Raw genomic sequence first — 23,903 nt, forward strand, 5'->3', positions numbered from 1 at the left:
AACAGAGTAGTTATGTGGAAGTCGTGGACGGGTTTGCGTGGACCCCACTTTTTTTATTTTAAAATTTAAAGATATTAAATATATATATTTTTTTAATATTTAATATGTGGGCCCCACACGTTTTTAATTTTTAAATTTAAAGTATTTGTGCGGCGATTGAGGCGAGGAGAAATCGAAAAGATAGGGTGGAGGACGTCGGCGAGCGACAGGGGAAATTGCAGACGGCGGCGAGGTAAAGTGGAGGACGGCGGCAATTGACGGGGTAGGAAAATGGAGACGGCGGCGAAAAATGAATCCCGTCGACCGCGGTGGTCATCTTCTCAGTCCTCGGATTCAATCTCGTCGACAGTTAAACACATCGGTTTTTTCTGTAGCTCGTCTAGTGAGGAGATATTCCGGCGCGTAGTAACCCATTGTGCCAACCGCGACGGTGGCGTCTGGAGATTTATCGATATAATATCTTTAAAATTAAAAACATGTGGGACCCACGTATTAAATATGAAATAAATAAAAAAATATATTCAATATCTTTAAAACCTGTGGGACTCACCTATTAATATTAAATAAATAAAAAAAATATTCAATATCTTTAAATTTTAAAATAAAGGAAGTGGGGTCAACGCAAGCAAAGATTTTCACAAAACTACCATATTTTTGTCAATAGTTTGGCTTCCACCCTATTTTTTAAATTAATTTTTTAAAATACATTATTTTAAAAAAAGATCCCTACTGCCACATTGAACACTATAAATACAAACAAATAACCCATCTAACGTTGAATCCATAGTTTCCCCAAGTCACCCATAGTAAAAACCAAATTGAAAAAGAGAGAGAGAGTAACTTTTCCGACCATAGAAGATTTTGATTTGGTAAAGATATTGTTATACCAAAGCTTACTTGGAAGCTTTTAAATTGTAGTTATGATGGAAATTGAAAATTTTCATCGATTTTATTCCCTATCAGTGAGATTACACTTGAGTTGAAAAGTTGTGTTAACTTTAGAAAATAACTAACATGTGCTATTTAGTTTTCACATCATAACAATGAAGGGACAGAACCTACTTATCATCAAAAGCACTAAAATCATTGTTGGTCTAACATAAAATGAACAACCTCCCCTTCTACTCATCCAAACTTTAGTTTGACTAATAAAATAATATTGACTGTCAGAGAATTAGGACAACAATATTGGTTATATCTGTCATAGCATCATTCTGTGATATGAGAAAAAAGAATCAAATTGACAGATCCATCACATTACAACATATAAGGATGATCTATCTTTACGCATGTAGTTTCATATGTAAGAGTTGCAGGGTACCATCTCGAATAAGTCGCATTAAAGGTTTAGTTGAAGCAAATAATAATGGAAATGGCTTACAAGATTGAAAAATGTAACGTTTTCAAACTAATCTAATTTGGGCCAGCTTGCTTTAACATCTAAAAGCAAAAATGATCTGTATCTTTCCATTCAAAGATTCCAATTTAAACAATAAAAAGATTACAGATGAGTTTCTCATAAAAGTGAGAAGCTGAGACTTCTTAAAGTGTTGCAAGTAGTCTTAATTACTAATACAATAACACACAGTATTTTATTTAACAATATGGTATCCAATAATAAATAATTGAAAAGCATAAAATAGGGATACACTTGCAAGCATTGTTATTGAACTAAAGGGGTCCTTATCGGTAAAAGACATATCACATAAACTTAGCAGTAACTTGATGCAATGTTTTGGATCATCTATCATTAAGATTTTCTTTTAATATAACAAACATAACTCTCATTATCAAGGAGAAAGACGGGGGGGGGGGGGGGGGGGGGGGGGGGGGGGGGGACACACAAAAACAACTAACAGAAATCAGGAAAAGAGCCCAACTAGTATAAATTTGAGTTAGGTTCAGGTTGTAATTACAAAAGAATTTAGAGGTAAAAGACAAAGTTGAAGTAGAAAGAGTAACCAATCCAGGCTAGTTTCTTGATCATGAAAGGTTCCAGAGTTTCTTTCAAATCACAAGCACCAAAAAAAGGCAAAGATTGAACTAGACCAAAGGATTTTTGTGATTTTGTCTGAACATTTAACTAAGGACCGTTAGTGTAGAAGGGCATTGGAAGCTTTCTTGGGCCAACACCAATGCACTTTGAACAAGCTAAACAGACTCTCCCCCAACGATAATCAGCAAAGGAGCACCATTGCATTTTGAACAGCCCCTTTGATGCTAACAATCTCTGTTCAACATTGCAAGAAACAGTGACCTTAAATTATCATCCATAGGCAATGTTATCATATCAGAATTTACTACTTATTCAAGAGAACAAAAATTTAGAACATTTTGTCAACGAGTCAAAAGTGAATGCAGAGAGTTTACAGTCGATAACAGTAAACAAATAAATTTTTTTAAAAAAAAGTCCTACGTACCATCATTCAACTGTTTCCTGCCAAAATGTTGGGGAGAGAATTAAAATTGAAGGAGTCAATATGATGAACATGAAGATGTTTCTCAACTTTAACACTTTGATCAGTCAATATCTCCGCGCTCTTAGTCTTGGGGTCATACAGTATTAAATGGAGTCCCGCAAGAAGACACAATATCTTCCCATCTTCACAAGCTTTGATGGGATCGAGCTGAGATACTCCCCAAGGTTGGTGAGGATGGTCAGGATGACACAAATTTCTTGGACTAGATATAACAAATGCTTTAATCCATGAAAAATTATCTTTCATCTTCCACACCTGGTACTTGTTATTCTTGGAAACAGTTAGATAGAGGGTACCATCAAAAACTCCAAAGAAAAAATGACCACCGAGATGTTGGGGACATGAAATTTTCTCTAGATTCTCATTTTCTATATCCAAACGGTAAATGGTACTAATAGAAGAATCATGTGGGTCCGGCTGGTTTGCGACCCAGTAGAGGCCTCCATTGAAATAAACGCCATGGTCTTCAACGACAAGAGAAGGCAAAAACCCAACAGAGGTCCAAACTTGGTAAATAGAACCAAACGCAAAAATCTCTACTAAGGTAGTGGATTCATCGGGTCTAAAGGAGGTTCTTGCTATTTTGTACTGCTTTTTTTTAGGATTGAATCCTAATCCGTAGCTATATAGTCTACCACAACAACAATGTGATTTCGATTTCTCAGCGGGAAATTTGAAGTACTCGTTTGTCATGGGGTTTAATATGCCAAGAACATAAGATACAGATCCTGGTTTTCTTTTAGAGATAAGAAGAGAAAGGAGTCCGTTGCAGGCATTGATAATGGAGATGGAACTGGAACTGGTGGAAAATTTAGGATGGAAGCTAAATGAACCAACACTATTCATTCCTTCCGAATACATAGGATCGAAGTCCACACAATAGAGAGTGCGAGAGGGACAATCATAGGCAAGGGAAATGAAGAGTGAAGGATCAAACTTACAAGTTAAAACAAGATTGTTCCATGATTTACAAACGAGCCTGCAACTGGTCAAATTGAATAAAGGGACTTTCGAGAGTATTACCTGAATTATATTATCAGGTGGAAACTCCGAATTTGATAATTTCTTAATCTCACCTTTCCACTTTTTCTCCATCCTCGACCACCTGCAGATGAATCAAAGATGGGATCAGAGGTTTGGCGCGGCGGTGCGTGGCTGCGATCAAGATTGAATGAGGGAATTATTAATAAAGAAATTGGGGAAATTCAGATTCTTTTCCCTTTTGTACGGATATTAGGGTTTATTTGTTTGTACGGATGGTCCCCATGCGGGTCCCAAATGAAAAATCTGTTATTTTGATTTTGAAGAACAAACAAAAACTAACTAATCATACTTTTATTTTTATTCTTTTATCTAAATGCATTTTAATTTCTTTTCAGAATTTTAGTATGTTATCCAAATATCATGTTGCTATATCAAAATTCACAATCGGAGAGAATCTCCATGAAGAATGAAGAAGTTCAAGATGTCATTTATGATTTTGAACCGAACCCATATGTTCTTCTATTATTATTATCCTCTAATTTAAATATCTCGCTTAAATTTGATATTTAGATATTAATTAATAAATGCTTTGTTTTAGTATGACACTACAGTCCTTGAATTTTGTTGTTATTTGGGTTCAATCAATTCCTTCATCTGAAGCTGAGAGGCAGCGCTAGGGTTGGTAATGGGCCGGGCCAACAGTGGTGACCATCCTCGTCCCGGAAAAAGGTGCGGGCGCGGGGTCAACGATTCTCCGTATCCATCGAGGCGGTGACCCGACCCATGGGAATCTTTGTCCAACCCGACCCATCGGCTACTGAAAAGCAACTTTGGTAGTTAGCTCAGCTCACACTTCATCGTCGAAGGCTTTCTTTCACGGAGTAACGATTGATACTTCCTCTGTTTTTGTCGGCCATGGAAATTCTTGTCAGACGCTTTGCTTCTACCTATGTTGCTCGGTGCTTGTCTACTTCACTTACCCGTTCCGCTTCCAATTTTCGAACTCGGTTCCCTTCTAAGATCGGTAGCCTTTGTAGTTTTTCCCACTCCTCCGTCACCACTGGTAAGGTTTAGTTCTTCTCCAATCTCCAGCTCTTGCGTTTCAGTTTAGCTCATTCTTTTAGGAAATGTTTACAATTTTTCAACAACTTAGCTTTCCTTTTTTCCTTTTTTTTTTTTTTTTTTTTTTTTTTTTTGCATAGTAGAAGGTGATGCTGCAGTAAATTGCCTTGGATTTCGTACATGGCACAATGGGGGTGGGACTTTCCACCACTCCGCTTCCATTGATCCAACAGCAGTTGTCGAGATTGGTGCGGTGGTTCACTCGAATTCTGTCGTTGGTCCAAGTGTGCATATTGGATCAGGTTCTGTTATTGGTCATGCTGTTACAATTGGTCAATCAACAAAGATCGGGTTTGTTATCTTCTTTGATGGGACTCAAACACAGCTTTCCGTAGTTTTCAAATTATGAATTCTTACATTTACGTTGTAATTTTTTTGCCTCCAATCTCTAGGTTTAATGTTGCACTTAGTAATTGCACCGTAGGTGATTTTTGCGTTATCCACAATGGAGTATGCGTTGGTCAAGATGGTAAGACTAATTTTCATTAACTCAATTGATGGAAGTTATGGGAATTAGACTAACATCATAAAGAAGGCACTGCAATTCATGTTAATTTAGAAAATAGCAGGGAGAGACTTAACTTACCAACCCAAATATTCAAATCTCAGTCTCATCAAGTTTTATGGATAAAATTTCATGACCTAATGCTAACAGTATAGAGTTCAAATAGAGTTCTAGCCGCAAAAGGGAAAATATTCGATGAAACGCATTGGCTACTAGTACTGATGCCTACATGTTGAAATTCCAAGTCAATGTTCTCCATGGAACTTATAACTGCAGTAGTTGTGAACTCTAGGCCATCTTTATTTATTAAATGAATGTTTTACTTCCAAGATTAATCAAATCAAGTTGCTAATTCCAATATTTTCTCTATGCAGGATTTGGATTTTTTGTGGATGAGCAAGGAACAATGAAAAAGAAACCTCAAGTTTGTGTCACAAACCTTTATTTCCATTATCTCTCGATTCTTTGATTGAACAATTTAAGAATAAAGAGTTTAACAAATCTGTCGTGCAAGTTCTTCAACAGCTACTAGTTTCCACAACATCCACTCATGAATTAACGAATTACTTGTTTTGACACACTTCATATCGTGCTTTCCATGTGTAAATCTCTTATACTCAATAATTAACTATGGTTTTCGGACTTCTATTACTACATCTCTGGTATCAGGATGTAGAGTTATTTTGGGTAGAAGCAATAAAAGATATTGCCAATAACAACTTCCTTTTATATTACCACCTGAAAATGTTTTCATATATGTTCTTCCCTTCTTTCTTAGATGCTGAATGTCAAGATAGGAATGAATGTAGAAATTGGTTCCAATACATGCATTGACAGAGGGAGGTACTGCTGTAATGGACTAGATATATTTTCTTGAATGTCATTGCTTTTGGGAATAGGATGAGCTGACATTCTAAATTTCTAATACAGTGCTCTGTCTATGCAGTTGGAGAGATACTATCATAGGCAATAATACAAAAATTGACAATTTGGTTCAGGTTTTTCCTCTCCCACTGGCCACCACACATCTACCCACACACACTTCAATAATTCATAGTCAAAATCATCATAGTGACTCTCAAACTCTTTCTGGCTTTTTAGATCGGCCATAATGTAATTATTGGAGATTGCTGCTTGCTTTGTGGACAAGTGGGAATTGCAGGATCCGTGACGTACATTTCTTTTGCTTCTCTCAAACTCTGCTATGATTTCTTAAGACTGCCTATTCAATTTAGATTCAATTTTTTTAATGAGAGCTTTGTTTATGCTTACAATTCTTCCAGCAATGACTTTGGATGACTCATTTCTTTCAGGATAGGGGACTATGTAACATTGGGTGGGAGAGTAGCTATCCGTGATCACGTATCAGTTGGATCAAAAGTAAATCTCTTTTTTCTTAAAAGAAACATAACTTTTCATTGATAGAATGACAAGAGACTTCTCTAAATATATATATATAATAAAAGGAGAGTAATGCTCAAAATATAAGAACACAAAATATTCAAAGAAGACAAAAAAACTGCTCAAAGCTATTAGATAACGCTCCTAAGATTCATGATTAAACAGAAAAGATAAATGTTTCGTACTCAATTATTTACTATGAGCCACGAAGCAGATTTAGATATTTTGTGGTTCTGCTTTTACGGAATAGAAGTTTTGGACTGAGGTGTCTAACTGGTAGACGTCTGCAGGTGCGGCTTGCTGCCTTGAGTTGTGTCACCAAAGACATTAAGGAACCTGGGGATTATGGTGGCTTTCCTGCTGTAAGGATTGTATATTGGTTTTACTTTTGCCTATGTACAACATTTTGAGGGTTCAAGAATACTGAATCAAACTTATAGGTTATGAGTTGATGTTGACTGTCATCAATTGTAACTACAAGATTCATCAATCCTTGAACCATTGGGTTTTTTTTCCCTGTAGATACCAATCTCTGCATGGAGAAGACATGTCGCTAAGCATTCTCTGGCATCGAGGAAGAAATGAAATCAGAAAACTTCAAGCTCCTTTCATCTGTTACGGACTAACATCATACGAGTTTGGACATTCAAGTCATGCAAGAGTGGAAGTAAGTGCTGCTATGACTAACATTTTTAGATTCTCAGCTAACCACTTAGTTGATAGTTGCTGTGTTTTTTGTTTCTTACCTCAAAAAGAATATCTTTGCTATCAATTAGATTATTATTACTCAGCTGCCATATACTCAATTATTGAACATGTTCTCTGTGTACTCTATTGCATAAAGATTCAAAGACAAAAGCTTTCTCATTGATTGGGAACACCTTATTAGATGCAGTGATTCGTTCTATCTTTTCTTCTATATATGAAAACAGAGGATAACAATCAAATTATATTTTTTCTTATTCATTTTTCAGTTAATGTAACATGGTCTCGATCCTACCCAAGTATTCGGTTCAAAGTGATTTGTGGCTTTTTATTTCTTATGGATATGGTTTAGCTTGTGGAACTCACAACCTACTTTATTTGGCCAAGTCTATTAGCTAAATTCATAGTTAATAATGCTTGCTTCAATGAGTTCATTTTTGATCCGTACTGATTACATAACATTATATCCACAAAGAATATTGCAGAAGAAATCACAACTGAAACATACTTGAAGTACCACCCACACCGCAATTACAATTTTTTTTGCACCACTCGAAATAACATCTAAACAAACTAAATCCAAAGAGGTCCATGGCTTACAAACGTTCTATAGGCGGGATTAGATTCACAAGTGCTTCTACTCTGAAGCAATCTCTTCCATCTCTCCATCCATTTCAACTTCCCACTAAGGTCTGTGGATCTGTTATCATCCATCATTCAATCTTCCTCCATTATAATCACTAAAAAGGACAAAAAAGAACAAAAGCCAAACCAAAGATTTAGAAAATTATATTTGTTCCTGCTTCCTACGGCGACAACTACATCTCCGCAAGGATTGTGCAGAAGACCCACCTAGGGCAAGCTCTTTTTCCAATTTAGTCTTAACTTTGTCAATTATATTTAAGACTCAAGATTGGGAAATGAGTCTATTTTAGCCTTATAGATAGATCAAGACCTCAAAAACATTGACCCATCACAACCCTGCCACGTAGAGACTCAACACATTGACAGTTAATAAGAAAACAAGGAGAAAATAATATTACACAAGTTTTTACAATTTTTTATAGAATATGATACATTACTGATCATCATTCCTTTGATTTCTGTCAAAGTTACACCATTTTTTCATTTTTCAGTTCTTCGTGATGTATATTTTATATTTACTGAAGCATGCAAGTATTTATTTCAAAAAAGATCCCATCATTTCATGTCCGGCAAGTAGTGAAAATGTATCTCTCATGCAGTCTAAACTCAAAATTGTATGTACGTATTTTTCTAATAAACGATTTTAGTAATGGTTTTTTGTCTGTTATATAACATATAATGTTGATTATTAGAAATGTTGATTTAGAATTTCTGTTATATTCATTAGTATATGATTTTTAAAAACTTACATTCAATATTGAAGAGTTATATTACAAAACGATCCCCTCTCCATCCCACATGTATTACAATATAACATGTAATGTTGATTTTTTGCTCGATTTTGTGCTGATTATAAATAGAGAAACCCTGATGGCTAATGTATACTGTGGCAGCTGGTGGATTTTGGCTTTTTGATATCATTCATGGGCTGCTGGTGGATTTTTGATTTGATTCATGGGCAGCTGTTCGAGGATGGGCAGAAGAAGCAGAGAAGTAATAAGATAACAATTATGAAATTAAATTCGAAGCTTCCACCAGAACATATCATTCAAGTAATACTCTCCAAACTCCCCTTATTCAAATTTACCTATTTGCAGACTCGTTTGTAAAGCATGGAACAATCTTGTTTTAAGTTTTAAATTCTTAATTTCCACCAACTTCTTCTTGACCTACACTTTTCCGGCTTGTTATCTCGATTGTATTGATTTGGATCTCAAACGTGTGTTAAAAGCTGGGATCAGTAGTGGTTTGGGCACATTTCAGTTGCATCCATCTTATTTTATCAACATGCATAATACTAAACCTTAGTTGATTCAACCCTATACATCTTAAATCTCAACATTTGCTAGGAGTGCAATTTATGTCACACTGTGTGAATCTTTAAAAGATGCGACTAGGTAAAGTGGGGTAGATATTGGGCTTGGTCCCAGTGGGCCTTGTATTGCTTTCTCTTAAACTAAGTGTCAGAAAGTCAGAAATGGTCACAAGTAGACCCTTTTGTAGACATTTGTTTGCATTTGCAATCGACAGGACAACCCACAAAAAAATAACTCCAAGCTTTTCAACTATATAGTAAAAGGTCAAATGTGGGCACTCCCTATAATTTATAAACTATGTCAACTCCATCAAGTATATTCAAATTCAGAATAAATCCCAACTTGGAAATAGCTTTAGTTTATTTTCTTTCATGAACATCGATAAAATATGTGCCTCATTAATAAGGACCAACTCTGAAGCAGTCTGAACAGAAATCAAGTGCCATTTTTTCCACAAAATATATTTAGCTCTAGGCTTTATCCAACCTACAATATATATATTAATTGACCACAAACATGAAGCCCATTATGAGCATATATATTTGTAATGTCATATTTTGAACATGTAATATAATGATGTAGTATAGTTTTAAAATTCTATGGTAACTACTCCCAGCTTAGCTCCCCATATTCCGCAGATTATTCCATAGTGCTCACCAGAATCCATCCAGGTACGGTTCAAATGACAGTTTTTCGGCTCTCCCTCAAATCTTATCCTAAATTCCTTTGAGAATTGACAAGTGTTGGTTTTTTTAGTTTGGTGGTTGGGAATGACGTAATTTTATTATTATTATCATTTTGATTTTTTCCATTAGATATGTATCATCAAAATTAGATTCTAATTTTGTATTCTTAGAAATAATCACACCGAAAGGTGAAAGGGTTGACAAATGAAAAAAATATATATTTTTATTAGAATTGCTAACATTCTTGGTGGTGTATTAACATATATCACTTCGAACTAAACTCATTCTAATAATAATTTGATGTTTAAATTGTTTGGACTCTCAAACCTATATTTTGTTATATTTTAGATTGTATAAATTTATTAGTTATATTTGTAATTGTCACATTTATCAATATTCTGATAGGAAATGAAAATTCTGTATGAACCTTGTGCCAAGTTTAAGATACAAAATGTTATCAATATTCTTGTAGAGGTGATATACTCCATCAATAATATAGGGAAAAAAATCTATATGGATATCAAATTCTGGAAGGTGAAGAAAATGAAAATGTGAGGGATGTATCAATAAAAACAAAATAAAAGACAAAAAGAAATTAAGAAAGACTATTTTAGTAACTATGTGAAAGATTAAAAACAAATAATAATAATAATAATAATCAATCCCACATGGTTTAAATTGCCATTTTTAAGAGAAAAAAAATAATACAATAAACATAATTGTTTCTTTTTCTTGTTTTACGTTAATTAAAATTCTAAATTACAAATTGAATGTGTGCCTAAAAAGATCGATTATGTCATTTTATGGTTAATATTTTTAAACGACGTATAAAATAATAATAAATTAACTCTAATCAATTTAAAAACAAAAAGTAAAAGGTTGAATTAAACTAAAACAACACTATTGTTTTGAGCTAAAAACAAGTTAAGAGGCCAACTTTTATTTAATTTAATTTTAGATCCATAAAGTCCAAAGAGCAGCTAAGCCGATTAGGTTAAAAATACACACCTGCATGGACTTAACTTTCTTTTATTTTATTATGATTGCATTTATTAACCTAATTCAAGATACATGTGTCTCTCTTTAATTGATAATACATGACATCTGAAATAAAATCAAACTCATCACTTAAATTTGACCTACCCAATTTCACTATTTAAATACCTCCCCCATCCATCTCAGCTAATTGAAGGCATCCATTATACTTTTATACTCAAAAGTATAACAATCAAATCCTTCTTTGATCTGTTATTTCCTATTTGTTATGAATTTTATTATTTTATACTCAATCGGTTTCTTTTTTTTTTTTTTTTTTTTTTTTTACTATTGTATGTGTTGATTTCTTCTCAAACCTCTAAGATAGTTTACGATTCAAGTATATGTTATTATAATTCAAACTAAAACAATCTACACCTCAAACCAAAACAATCTAATTAAGATGGTATAATAACCAACTATTTGTTCCAAGCATGAAATTTAAGGTTAATTTTTTTAATCTAATGTTCAAATAAGAAAATTAGATTACTAATAGATCAATATATATATATCACATGTCGGTGATTTTTGCTTGTATTTAAGAATGATATAAAAATAAAAAAAATAAATAAGATTTTGTAGCGATTGTTTTCAAATATAGCAAAATGAATCAAAATATTTATAAAATATAAGAGAATATCATTGTTTATCTACTATAGACTACGATACACCGAGATAGACTAGTATATTTGTCTATCAGCTACTATAGATTAATGTGGATAATTGTTCGTCGTGATATTTTACTGTGTTTGTAAATATTTTTAGAAACTTTATAATATAACAAAATTTATAATTTATAAGGAGGGAAGATAAAGTTTCAACATCTTAATTAATTAAGAGGAAGGAATATGGTATAGTTGATATATTTTGATTATTTGATAATGTTTGGTAAGGTAGCTTGGGTTGCTTATATTGGATAAGATTGTTTAAATCTCCCAAAGTTATGATTGAAACTAAAGAAAGGAAAAAGAATTAAGACAGATTATTTCAAGTCCGAATTTGTTGGCATTGCCATTGCCATATGCTTCTTCTAACCTTCCCTTCAACAATTATTGCAACGCCAACTATTTCTGGGTCCATTTTATACCAACACACAATTTCTCTTATATACTTCGTACGTCTTTTGAAACGAGGATTAGGCAAGACTATAATAATTAGTACACTAAATACTATTTAACATTTATCATTCTTTTTTATTATTTGCTACATTGTTTATTATTTTTTCTTCAAACTAAAATAATCTATACTCCAAACACAAACTATTATAATTAAAAATCGCAGTAACTCACTCTTAAATGCTACTTTAAAAAAAATGTTAAAAACACGAAGAATTAAATAATAGACTAAATTAAAGAAAAAGAACTAAATATAATAGTTCAAGAGTTAACATCATCTCAATTAAAATGTTGATCTTCGAAAAACTAAATTTATACTATACTAATTTCTATAGTTGGCACATATTTAACGTATTATCAAATGACATATTAATTTACCATTCATTTATTTTATTTTGATCGCAATATATAACAATTTAGTTCTTGAATTTGGTATCGGGTACGAAACTATTTGGTCCCTCTGCTTCTAAAGTTATAACAACTTATTACCTAATAGGAAAAAAAGAGTTAATCAAAATGAAAGGTAAAAATTTATTATTGTAAGATATAAAATAAATTTAATAAAACCTTTTTAATGTTGATTTGTATCATAAAATTATAGGTTTAGAAGTGTAAAGGGTAGAAGGGAGATAGTATGACAAAATTCGGCCACCTATTACACAAATTTCCATCTCCAAATTCATTTGTTGTGTTGGGTAAAATTGCTTTGTTTCTCTAAATAAAGGAAATTAAAAAAAACTATCCTATGTCTTCAATTTTAGTCCATATAATATAATAATGTGTATATATAAATGTAGAGGCAAAGTCTTCTAATTTACCAATTCATTCCGTTCTCTTCTCCCTTTTCCTCTGTTTCTCATCCTCTGCGATTAAATAAAAGTATTCTCTTCGTCTTCAACTTACTCAATTTCAAAATCAATCAGATTTCGGATCATTTCTTTGAGAAAGGATACTGTAAGTCGTCTTCGTATATATTGATTGTAGCAAATTTACAAGAAAAGAAAGACGAACAAGGATCTTCCTGAGGTTCGTTTCCTTGTCTCTTTTCATTAACCTAACTTACATCTATTCAGAACGTAACTGTTCTTGAATTCTTTCTCGACTCTTTCTTTCATTCATTCAGTGCCCCCATTTCTCCAACCTCTTCTTCTTAATTTCTTGCTTCAATGGAATTGGCGGACATTCCAAAGTCGGTAAGCCTTTTTTTCTTTTTTTTTTCTTTTTTTGGTTCCCTTCTCTAAACTAATGATTTACGCTTTTCAACTGTTCCATTGGATTTTGTGTCATAATCAATTTATTAATCTTGCTTGTTTCCCATACCCTTTTTATTTTTAATTTTAATTTAATTTTCCTGCACAGTGGTCTTTTACTTTTAACCATTTGGACATTGAATCGTGTTTTTGATTCTTTCGTTCAGGGTGTTATTACTCCTGGAGAGGTGAACAGTGGGTTAGAAAAGGCAGTGATTTCCGATCAAACAAACAGATTTCAGTACAATACAAAATCTGATAGCTTCATCATCGATATGGACAATCTTTCCAACAAGGAAATTTCTCACAATTCAAGAATTTCAGTGTGTTTTTTTTTAATTTTTACTGTAAAGAAAAAAGTTGAAAAATTGACGTATTAAAGAGGTTAATTAAAAGAGGAAATAATATTGTAATATATATGGAAAATGCAGAGGAATTTTAGTAGAAAAGGAATGTTACGTGGCGGAAGCAAGATAGGGCAAGATAATGGTGATGGTGATGAAGCAGGAGAGTCCATATCTCCATTAGGTAAAAGTAACTTAACTTCGGAAAGCACGTGCTCAGCACTTGCAAGTTTCCACCAAAACCATACATTAACAATTGGATATGCCTTACCCTTATGTTATTTTTAATTAATTTTGCCCATCAATAAATGTCGCGGTGTATGTGTGGTAGGGGGAGGAGGAGGAGGAGGGTCGAGCACGCTGGAAAAGCAGGCGGTGGTGGGGAGAGAAGAATTGGTGGTCGGTGGCAGCGGCGGCGTCGGCGTCGGCGCACTGAGCCATGAGACAGCGATTAGTAGCACCCAATGGAGCGTCGGCGCCGAAAAGCTGAGCATTAGAAGGAACAGCTTCAAGCGGTCTCCACAACCTTGCAGTTGGTACTTGGACCCCAGGAAGATTTTTTTGTTCTGCGCCACATTGTAAGCTCATTCCTTTTGTTTTTATCTTAACAATTCAATGCATTATTTATAGGTTTTGATTTCAAAATTAATACCTTTTAATTCCCTTTTTTTAAATACTGCTTTTTCACTTTTAAATTCGTATCTATCTTTTTGGCTTATCAATGTATGAATGTTCTCAATTAAATGTCAATTTTCAATTTTATAATTTTAACTTTTAACCGAGTTTTTAAATTTTTAACCCAAATAATTTATAGTTGATGACTTGATGTATTGGATTCGAAATTAAACTTTCAATTTTATATGAATTTTAAAATATGTCAATTCAATATATATATATGCTATCTTAGATTTTTTTTTTTTTTTTTTTTGGAAAAATAATCCTAGGTTTAATTTTGTCATTTTCACCCATTAATATTTGATGGTTCACGTTGTCATCATTCAGTAAGGTGTAGGTTTTAAAACCTGAAATCTTAAAGAAGTTTTTGAACTTTATTCAATAAAATCCAAAAAACATTGAATGGGGTTCGTAGTGTCTATGTCATATTCAATTTTTTTTTTCTTTTTAAAAACTCCAAAACTCATTAAACATAAGACGAAAAGGTTACTACAAATTAAACAATAAATCTTAAGCTACCGTAACAGTCATCTATTGGACAGTACATGAAAATTCCAATAAAACGGTAAAAAATAATAATAATAATAATAATAATAATAAACTGATGAAGGCTAGTGAGTTATAGTTACATTAGAAGGTAGAATATAGTTATACGTACTTAACAATATAAAATGATAATGAAATACATGGGTGCAGGTCGTGCGTGGGAACTATGTTGCTGATATACTTGACATTTTCATCTGGATTGCTCAAAGTAGAAGAAAGCGAGCTGGGTTCATAGAAGTCAATAGTCCAAACCGTTAGGTGACGAACTCTTTTTTGGTGATATATGATGTATTATACTTTTGTTTAGTATAGCTATATATATCTGTGTGTGTGTGTGTGTGTGTGTTGAATTTCGGAAAGGGATTAAAAAATAAGGGCAGTTGTAGCCTACGGGAGGTGTAGAGAATCCGAAGGAAATTAGTCTTTCACCAATGGAGGTCCCATTTATAATTAGTGTATACATAATACATATACATCCCTTAATCTGAATCTACTACTTGTCCCTTCTTCGGTATATTTTTCTCTATCATAATTATAAATTAAAGATAGTATTAAAAGAAAAGGTCAATGGTTGCCTAATCGGTAATTATTGCATTTGGTCTCATAAATGTTTAAATTTATTGTGTATTAAATTAATAGTTTGGAATTCGGCTAGGCCACTACATATGTTCTTTTGGCAGAGAAATTTGGAAGCTCTATACTATTGATATTTGATGCAAATTTGGTTATTATTGTATGATATATATATATATTAAAATCTTGAGTCAGCATTTGCACAGGAATTAATAAATTTGCGTTGAGGATGACTTGTATAATATAATTATTAATATATTTGATACATACCAACTGAATTGAAACTTCCAAAGTGAGTAGCAGCCACTTGAAAAGGTTTAATCTTAAATTATTATAGGAATTTAATTAAAATTATGCGTAAGAAACCATACAAAAATAATACTGAATTAATTTAAAGGGAAAATAAATTATAACGAAAGCAAAATACTTTTTGAAAAAGAAAAAAAAGAGAGAGAGAGTAAAACAGGATCTGGGGGAGAGGAGAGCCGGGCCCAATACGGTGCGTTTCATCAGAGTCTGGCCACCGTGGCATGTGTTCATTCCCTCCCCGCCGCTTCTGTACCGCCAACAACAGCAACGAACTCCGTCGTTCATCGGCTTTCCTCGCCGTAAAGCCACCATATTCATCGTCATTCCAACGGATTTTGCAAGCTTCTCTCCCTAAAGTATCGCCAACGTCAGCTAATTTCTCCATTTGTCTTCATCAAGCCCTTCTCCTCTCACTCTACAACCGCTTCTCTGCTCAGAAATGGCTCGCCTCCAGGTCCTGACTTTTCAGCTCACAGTGGGCTTATTTACTCTTACTCATATTTTGGCTTATTTGTTTTCTCTTATTACTTTTCTGTGTTCTCCTGCGGGAAGAAGGTTGGGTATTTGGTTCCGCTTGATAAAAGTCTGGAGGTAGACAGTTCGGGGCTAAAAATACGTCTCTCTGAGGGCCCAAATTACATCGGCCGTTGCAACGTTCTCGTTTCTGACAAGAGGATCAGCCGCAAGCACATCACTCTTACCACCTCCACTGATGGTTCTGCTAAACTACTTGTGGTAGCTTACGCCTTCTCTCACCTGTTACCGAAGTTTTTTGATGTAACTTGATATAGGTTTGCATGTGGAGTAATCGCATGAAGGTTTATTTGTTTTAATTGTAGGAAGGCACGAATCCAGTTGTTATTAATTCTGGTGATGGTAGAAAGAAACTTGGTCCTCGTGAAAGTGTGATAATTCGGGACGGGGATGTTATAGAGTTGATCCCAGGCCATTATCCTTTCAAGTATGCATCACACTGTTTCAATTCAAGGCCCGGCTCGGAGGATTTGGGACAGAAGAGAGTTCGACAAGTGGTGGAAGATAAAATTTCTGAGAGAGTGGCTAAGGTTTAGTCAAGAAGTTGTTAATTCTTGCTTCTTTGTTTTGTAATGTTCAGTCACATTGTGGAATTTTCAATTTTGGTTGTTGGAATTGAAGATTGTTCTTTTCTGTATTTGGTGTTATTGTACACTTGTGCAGAGGGCTGAAATGGGAAGCCCTTTGGAGAATCCGCAATCTGGATTCTCGCAGTCTAAGGACGATAACAGTGTGGAAGCTATTCGCAATTTTCACATTCCCGACGATAGATTGCCTATGACTTTCAGACTTTTGAGTGTTAAAGGTCTGCCTCCATGGGCTAATACATCATGTGTGAGGATTACTGATATTATACAGGTAAAAGGAGACATGCTAGTTAATCTTCCATTTTCACGAACGGCAGCTACCAACTACCGAGTATTGAATTGATTGATAAATTTTGTTTAGTTGCATGTACTCTGTTTTGTTATTTCCCGTTGTGACCTTGTTTTGTTCTATATCTGGTGGGGTTCTTCAAGATATATTTGAACTGTTAGGATTTTAACACATGTAATTTTATATGGCATTGGAAATTTTGTTTTTATTTCTCAGGGAGACATTCTCTTTGCTGTCCTGTCAAATTACATGGTGGATATTGATTGGTTAATACCTGGTGAGTTCAACTGCACGTGAAACTTTTTTACAATATGTAGTTGTTTCATATTCATCCACTTCCTCTTGGTTCATTGGAGTTGTTTCAGTGTAATTTAAGTAATATATGCATAAACCGTTTACTAGCTAGGCTGATATGATATTCATGTTTCTATTGCATTCAGTCGTTCATTATACATACAGTTTCTGACTCTTCTTGTCATTATTTATTTATTTATTTTTCTTAAACGGTAGTTTTTTCGTTATCTACTCTGGTTCTACAAGCATTTAATTTTAAGTCAGACAAGAGTTACGTGACTTTGTTGTGATTCATTTGGTTATGTCCAGACCAAAAGTTTTTTCATCATGTATTTGCGTTCCTCCTTTTATATTGGTGCACCTGCAGCATGTCCTGCTCTTGCAAAAGTTCCTCAGGTGCTGGTTATTCATGGCGAGGGTGATGGAACACTGGATAACATGAAGGTAGAGCGTCTGAATTGAAACTAAATTTACATTTATGTTGGCCGAATTTAACCGTGGGTTTATATGAATCATAGAGGAAGAAGCCTGCTAATTGGATTTTGCATAAACCACCACTACCCATATCTTTTGGGACTCACCATTCGAAAGCAATATTTCTTGTCTATCCTCGAGGAATAAGAATGGTTGTACACACTGCAAATTTAATCTATGTTGATTGGAACAACAAAAGTCAAGGTTTATGGATGCAAGATTTCCCCTGGAAAGATCAGAATTCCTCTACAAGAGGATGTGCATTTGAAGATGACTTGGTTGAATATCTTAGTGCTTTGAAGGTACACATTTACTTGTTAAGAAAAAAACATGAAAACAATAGGACGTGTGCTTACTACCGTTGAGATAAGCTTAATTGTTGTAGGATGGATTTTCAGCATATCATTCCTACTGAAAATGAGAATGCTTATTCCTTTTCCTCCTAACTGTTTGCAGTGGCCAGAATTTCCTGCTAGTTTTCCAGCTCATGGAAACTTCAATATCAATCCATCTTTTTTCAGAAAGTTTGATTATAGTAAAGCAGCGGTACTTTTTCAATTGCCTAAGTTTGTAGTCTTCAATGTCTAGTATCATCTTGTTGATGTTTTTTCATATATTTATGACTAAGGTATCAGATTTGGAGTGTGCTTGATTTCAGGTTAGATTGATTGCTTCTGTGCCTGGATATCACATGGGTCGCTATTTAAAGAAGTGGGGCCATATGAAACTACGTTCCGTTCTCCAGGAATGTGTTTTTGATAAAGAGTTTCAGAGATCTCCTCTTGTTTACCAGGTACAGTCACTTCTGTGGCTAATTGTAATGAGTTTTTGTTTATGGACCAAGGGCACTTTGGTGGTACGTTCTATTTTGTGCAAAACCATAGTTCTTGTGCTATGTGGCCTCCGTTGATCTTGCATGTCTTTGACTTTATTTGAAAGGATGATAAATAATTCTTATGTTCACCTGCCTCTTTTGTGCCATGTTCTAGTTCTCTTCCCTTGGATCATTGAATGAGAAATGGATGGCCGAGTTTGCAGCATCACTGTCATCAGGTTCCGCACCTGATAAAACGCCACTAGGTCTTGGGGAACCACTAATAGTCTGGCCTACTGTGGAAGATGTCAGGTGCTCTCTGGAGGTACTACTGAGTACTGAGTAGGGTATTATTTGAAACCTTTCTATGATTTTTTCTGTCTGTCTTCTGCCATCCCCTTTGTTATCATTTGAACTGTGACACTAGTACCTAGTGGATGCCATTCAGACGTTCTTTGTTGGATTTGGTTTCCAATCCCCAAAAACTCTTCCTCTACAATGAACGTTCATTATTGGATTTTAACATTCATTGGACTTCTAAATCTTTTAGAGCTTGGTAAAAAGAAAAGGAATGGTGAATAAGAAAAGTGAGCAAGCACAAGATAAAAGAGACTTATAGAAGAGCAGTTGAAATTGAGGATATTTTGTCCGCTAATCCTGTGCAAATAGCGTTGCCCTATAAGAGAGCTCATCTGAAGACTCAACAAACCAAGTATGGCTATCATTAGAATCTGACTCTATGCAAAAAGATAATGAAGAGGTCATATTTGTTGGAGGTCCTATTAAATAATTCTCTCTAGAGGAGATCCATGACAATCCAACAGTCGTCATAAAAGCTATGCCCCTTCTAGAATAAAAGTAAATTTATTCTGCAGTTTTAGAGTTGGATTTCCCTGCTTATAGACTGACGGCTCCTTATCTATTAATTCCAGCGTAAAGATACAAACTGCATTTTTTTTTGTTTTTTTTTTTCCCAGACCTGACCAGAAAGTAATAAATTTGTATATTTCCTCTGAATTCTTGAGCTGACTTCGATGACTAATGTGGCATAGTGTTCAGTTTACTCTCTGCTCAAACTACTTCTTTTCCTTTTTGATAGGGTTATGCTGCTGGAAATGCCATTCCAAGTCCATTAAAGAATGTGGAGAAGGGATTTTTGAGGAAGTATTGGGCAAAATGGAAATCATACCATAGTGGCCGATGGTTAGCATATCTTTCTTTATGTATATTATAACTATATAAAAACTCACATATCGCAATTTTTTAATATTATTTCAACAAAAATATTTCTGGTGCTTTAGCTTCTTTTTCAAAGCATTTACTCATGATATTTAATGAATACTAACTGAAAGAAACCAATTCCTCCCAAAGTTATCTTCTTGTCTCAAAAAAGTTTCTTCCTTGCGCTATGAGAATTTGATCTTTGTATTCGTGCTTTTCTGTGCTGCAGTCATGCAATGCCACACATAAAGACATTTGCTCGTTATAATGGTCAAAAACTTGCGTAAGACTTCATTCCAAACCAATTGGTTTACTTCTATTTACTTCTTCATTTTAAGGGGAATTTTGGAGTAAATGTGAAGTCATGAGAGTTAAAACAGTTTGTTGTTGACAGTTGGTTAGTGCTCACGTCATCTAACCTCAGCCAAGCTGCCTGGGGAGCACTTCAGAAGAACAATTCTCAGCTAATGATTCGTTCCTACGAGGTAAGTACGTCAGAATGTGATGGTTCGGTCTGGTTGCACATATCTAGATTTATTTATCATCGTTTCTTTTAAGAGGATGGGTCTGCGCAGTTGACTCTACAGTGTGTTAATTCATCAAAAATCCATCCGTGATTACTGAAATAATCCCATGAATCCACTGATCTTCTGATTATCATTTTTGGACGATGAAATATTTGTCTTAAAAAAAATCAGCTTGGGGTGCTCTTTCTTCCTCAAAAAAGGGATGATTGCAGTTTTTCCTGTACCAAGAATGGCGGTTCAGCACAGGTAATTCCTTCAATCGGTCCTTGAATGAATTTTTGAAATATATGACAAATTCTTCACAAGGGAAGAATGAACCATTCTATTTTCTTTTCTTCTTTTTTTTTTCTCTCTCTCAATAACTTCAGAACAAGTCAAGAGTCTCAAGACCATCAGAAAACTTGGAAGGAAAAACCGAATTGGTGACATTGGCTTGGCAAGAAAACAAGAAAAGAGAATCATTGTCTGAAGTAATTCAATTGCCTATACCTTATGAACTCCCTCCTCAGCCATATGGCCCTCAAGGTCAGGCAACGCTCATTCCTTCATGGTGGTAAAGTCACTTTCTTTAATTACGTATAATGACTTGTTTTAATCTCATACAGATGTACCCTGGTCTTGGGACCGTCGGTATACCCAAAAAGATGTCCATGGTGCGGTTTGGCCACGTCAAGTTTAGCTTTATGCTTCCTAGGGTTCTTGATATATATCCTCTTTCCCCTCCAAGTAATTATTTAATTAACTTAGGGTTCATGTAGAGGTTCTTTTTCATTGAGCTATTCTTCATATTAAAGAATATTTTGTTTAATTTGTTAGGAGTATCTAAGAATGCAGTAGTATGGGATATTTTGCTATCAACAAAAATTTCATAAATTTGAATCATGACCTTCATGTTGAACTAGATAAACATGTGTAATGCAAATGCAGATTGATGCGAAAGCACCACGTAAATCACATCAATCAAATTAGCCATGGAAATATGACAAGTAATCTCATTAATGGGGTTTTAATCAAATGGGGCACTCTTTTAATTGGTCTGTACCAAGTTAAGTAGACATAATATCATTATTTATTTGTTTGGCAGATGTAAATTTTTTGAGTATTTAAAACTCTAGGCGAGATGATGGCGTGATTCAAGAATTGAAGTTTCATTTATTTTCTTTCCATGGATCGAAGATGTAAAAGGACTACATTATTGAGAATCAGCATTAATACAAATTAGAGGTTCTTTTTCATTTCCTTTTGACAATGTGGTTCGTCAGAATTTTTTATGACCTGAAATTGAAGTTATTTAATAATCAATATACTTTTCGCATTTACTGTTTTTCTTGGGCTGTATCATTCTATTGCTTGTCTACCTATTTTGAACATGACTGAAAAACACAAATGAATTCAAATCATAATAATATTTGTTTTTAAGCAAACAAAAATGAATTCAAATCATAACATATTTATTTTTAGCTTAAAAATTAATTGTATGTATTTGAGAAAAGTTAGTATTTATAAACTTTAATGTTAATTTAACTTGTAATGTATTAGACTCAATTTTTGGAGATCTTACGAAATTTTATGATTTAGCTACAAAACAAGATCGACTGTTCGTAACGAAGTAATCATCAAAGATTGATTCACACACACACCTATAACTTGAATTAATCTCTCAAAATTGGTTCATTTGGTTCCGATTAATTACTTCTAGTTTAATTAATTCATGGTCCTTTTTTAAAAAAATTATTATAGGATCGGCTAATGATTTAAATGGAAATATAGTCTCAAAGATTTTACTCGATCCAAGTTAGACGTGTCTTATTAGATTTGTTGAAGTACACAATGCTCGTAAAATCCAAAATAATTTAGGATTGTTTCTACCTAGCGCTCCTAAATTAAGGAGATAAGAATAGTGTTAACTAAAATCTTTGATATGGTAACTGTTAAACCTTAATGATTAGTAAATTAGTCTTTGCAATATATTTATATCAAATTCTAAGCGGGAGGTTGATAGTATTATTAAACGATTAAAAAAGGTATCTCAACCCTAAAGAGACAAAGAAAAGGAAAGAGAGGAAAAAAAAAGTTCTTAAAATAAAAAATATATATTAGAAGAAAAAAGAGTTTAGGGTTTTACTAAAAAGAGAAATAGAAAGTTAGAAGTAAGTGTGAGTGGGAACAAAAATAACGGATAACACAGTTATAAAATCCCATTCTTTTCTTCAACCATCTTCGCCACTTCTGTCTACATTCATTCGTTCAATTAAACAGTGCTTCGCTTCGAAACTAAGAAACAAAATAGTATATTTTTTTTGTTTCTCCATGGACGTGATATTAGTTCCAGAGCAAGGAGATACATTCGGCATTGAAGTTGGCTACTTCGACACTGTGTTAGAAATCAAAGAAAAGATTGAGAAATACCATGGTATTCCTATTCCCAAACAAACCCTAATCTTCAATGGCCGCATTCTACAAGACGACCGTGACGTCGAATTCTGTGAAATCTTGCAACACTCCCGGATTCAGCTTGTTGTCGCTAATTCCGAATTATCTGCCCAATCCCAAATCGGACGGCTGATAATGAAACAGCACAATATGATTCCAGATCCTTCTTCTCATCATCATCCGCCATCGGGAACCACATCTACAAAAAACAGTAATAAATTGAAAGTGATGGTGAAACCTAAATGTGGGAGTTCAAAAATACCAATGGAAGTTAACCCAACAGACAACGTGGGTGAATTGAAGAAAGAGTTGGAAAAGCTTCAACAGAGAATGCAATTTCATTTGCCTCCTGAGGGTTTCTTTTTTATTTATGATCGTGATGTTATGGATGAAGACCGTTCGTTTCGATGGCATGGTGTTGCTCATGGCGATACCATTGAGATCTTCAATGGCACTATTACTGGTGGATCTTGATTCTTAATTTCATTCTTTCATTCATTCATTAGGTACCACGGACCCTTCTTTAATTTTTCTTTTCTTTTAAGGGTTTTTTCGGGACAATCAAAATTATTTTGTAAATAACACACACGAATTGATAACTATGTTATTGTTTGTCAAGGTTGATGCATGTGGAGTCTACGTTGTTAACTTATATATGTTGATGAATTTTGAATAATTTTGTTACAGCATGCAGAAACCCTAGAAAGAGAGTAAGTTATAGGTTTTAGTTGGATAGAAATTGGTGGGAGAGAGATTCAAAGCTAAAAACGTAGCTAGGGCTATACATATACAAACAACAAGGAGAAGAATTACTCAGGAGGGGAGTTGGGATGAAAGTTAATTCATTTGTTTCATTGATTGGAACTTCTTACTGTTCATTCCAATAATTTGTATAAAGCTAAGTAGTGCTAGTTTTTGTAATTAACACTCACTCGTTGATCATTTGAGATTATCTGATTTCCATCTTGAATGAATACGATCAAATTAAATATCTGTGCGTCTTACTTGTTGTTTTAGGATAAAATCGAATATAACTTAT

General features: G+C 34.1%; 5 protein-coding genes across 11 annotated transcripts; 4 read left to right on the top strand and 1 right to left on the bottom strand.

Moving 5' to 3' along the window:
• Positions 1 to 1,862: 1,862 nt before the first annotated feature.
• Positions 1,863 to 4,001, bottom strand: LOC103484583 (putative F-box protein At3g21120). The gene is made up of 2 exons (XM_008441728.3): positions 2,421 to 4,001; positions 1,863 to 2,230 (listed from the first exon to the last, which is right to left on the bottom strand). The coding sequence occupies exon 1, from the start codon at positions 3,573 to 3,575 to the stop codon at positions 2,427 to 2,429; it is 1,149 nt and encodes a 382-aa protein (XP_008439950.1). The 5' UTR covers positions 3,576 to 4,001; the 3' UTR covers positions 1,863 to 2,230; positions 2,421 to 2,426.
• A 28-nt stretch (positions 4,002 to 4,029) lies between these two features.
• Positions 4,030 to 9,166, top strand: LOC103484587 (probable UDP-3-O-acylglucosamine N-acyltransferase 2, mitochondrial). Of its 5 annotated transcripts, none has more exons than XM_051088639.1 (11): positions 4,030 to 4,527; positions 4,667 to 4,877; positions 4,979 to 5,055; positions 5,466 to 5,515; positions 5,870 to 5,934; positions 6,038 to 6,089; positions 6,193 to 6,263; positions 6,405 to 6,471; positions 6,773 to 6,932; positions 7,015 to 7,159; positions 8,736 to 9,166. In XM_051088639.1, the coding sequence occupies exons 1-9, from the start codon at positions 4,380 to 4,382 to the stop codon at positions 6,821 to 6,823; spliced, it is 792 nt and encodes a 263-aa protein (XP_050944596.1). In that variant the 5' UTR covers positions 4,030 to 4,379; the 3' UTR covers positions 6,824 to 6,932; positions 7,015 to 7,159; positions 8,736 to 9,166. The 5 variants fall into 5 exon arrangements, with proteins under 5 accessions (XP_050944596.1, XP_050944595.1, XP_050944594.1 ...); XM_051088638.1 differs by having other exon boundaries at positions 4,037 to 4,527; positions 6,773 to 6,854; XM_051088637.1 differs by having other exon boundaries at positions 4,040 to 4,527; positions 6,783 to 6,932; positions 8,736 to 9,097.
• Positions 9,167 to 12,808: 3,642 nt separating this feature from the next.
• Positions 12,809 to 15,323, top strand: LOC103484588 (uncharacterized). Of its 2 annotated transcripts, none has more exons than XM_008441734.3 (6): positions 12,809 to 13,020; positions 13,118 to 13,187; positions 13,412 to 13,567; positions 13,676 to 13,772; positions 13,920 to 14,166; positions 14,960 to 15,323. In XM_008441734.3, the coding sequence occupies exons 2-6, from the start codon at positions 13,161 to 13,163 to the stop codon at positions 15,042 to 15,044; spliced, it is 612 nt and encodes a 203-aa protein (XP_008439956.1). In that variant the 5' UTR covers positions 12,809 to 13,020; positions 13,118 to 13,160; the 3' UTR covers positions 15,045 to 15,323. The 2 variants fall into 2 exon arrangements, with proteins under 2 accessions (XP_008439956.1, XP_050944597.1); XM_051088640.1 differs by having other exon boundaries at positions 12,821 to 13,020; positions 13,676 to 13,778.
• A 475-nt stretch (positions 15,324 to 15,798) lies between these two features.
• LOC103484589 (tyrosyl-DNA phosphodiesterase 1) lies at positions 15,799 to 21,531 on the top strand. Of its 2 annotated transcripts, none has more exons than XM_008441737.3 (16): positions 15,799 to 16,145; positions 16,247 to 16,426; positions 16,531 to 16,755; positions 16,889 to 17,083; positions 17,318 to 17,378; positions 17,763 to 17,839; positions 17,914 to 18,171; positions 18,326 to 18,415; positions 18,528 to 18,662; positions 18,859 to 19,008; positions 19,783 to 19,886; positions 20,134 to 20,187; positions 20,299 to 20,389; positions 20,603 to 20,677; positions 20,800 to 20,984; positions 21,516 to 21,531. In XM_008441737.3, coding segments are annotated over exons 1-16 (1,896 nt in total). In that variant the 5' UTR covers positions 15,799 to 16,130; the 3' UTR covers positions 21,517 to 21,531. The 2 variants fall into 2 exon arrangements, with proteins under 2 accessions (XP_008439959.1, XP_008439958.1); XM_008441736.3 differs by lacking the exon at positions 21,516 to 21,531 and adding an exon at positions 21,037 to 21,338 and having other exon boundaries at positions 15,801 to 16,145; positions 20,800 to 20,956.
• An 893-nt stretch (positions 21,532 to 22,424) lies between these two features.
• Positions 22,425 to 23,466, top strand: LOC103484590 (ubiquitin domain-containing protein 7SL RNA1-like). Its single transcript, XM_008441738.3, has one exon. It carries the CDS (start codon positions 22,742 to 22,744, stop codon positions 23,336 to 23,338), a length of 597 nt encoding a protein of 198 aa, XP_008439960.1. The 5' UTR covers positions 22,425 to 22,741; the 3' UTR covers positions 23,339 to 23,466.
• Positions 23,467 to 23,903: the final 437 nt, after the last annotated feature.

This window comes from Cucumis melo, chromosome 8, assembly GCF_025177605.1.
Source record: "Cucumis melo cultivar AY chromosome 8, USDA_Cmelo_AY_1.0, whole genome shotgun sequence".
Lineage (NCBI taxonomy): Eukaryota > Viridiplantae > Streptophyta > Magnoliopsida > Cucurbitales > Cucurbitaceae > Cucumis > Cucumis melo.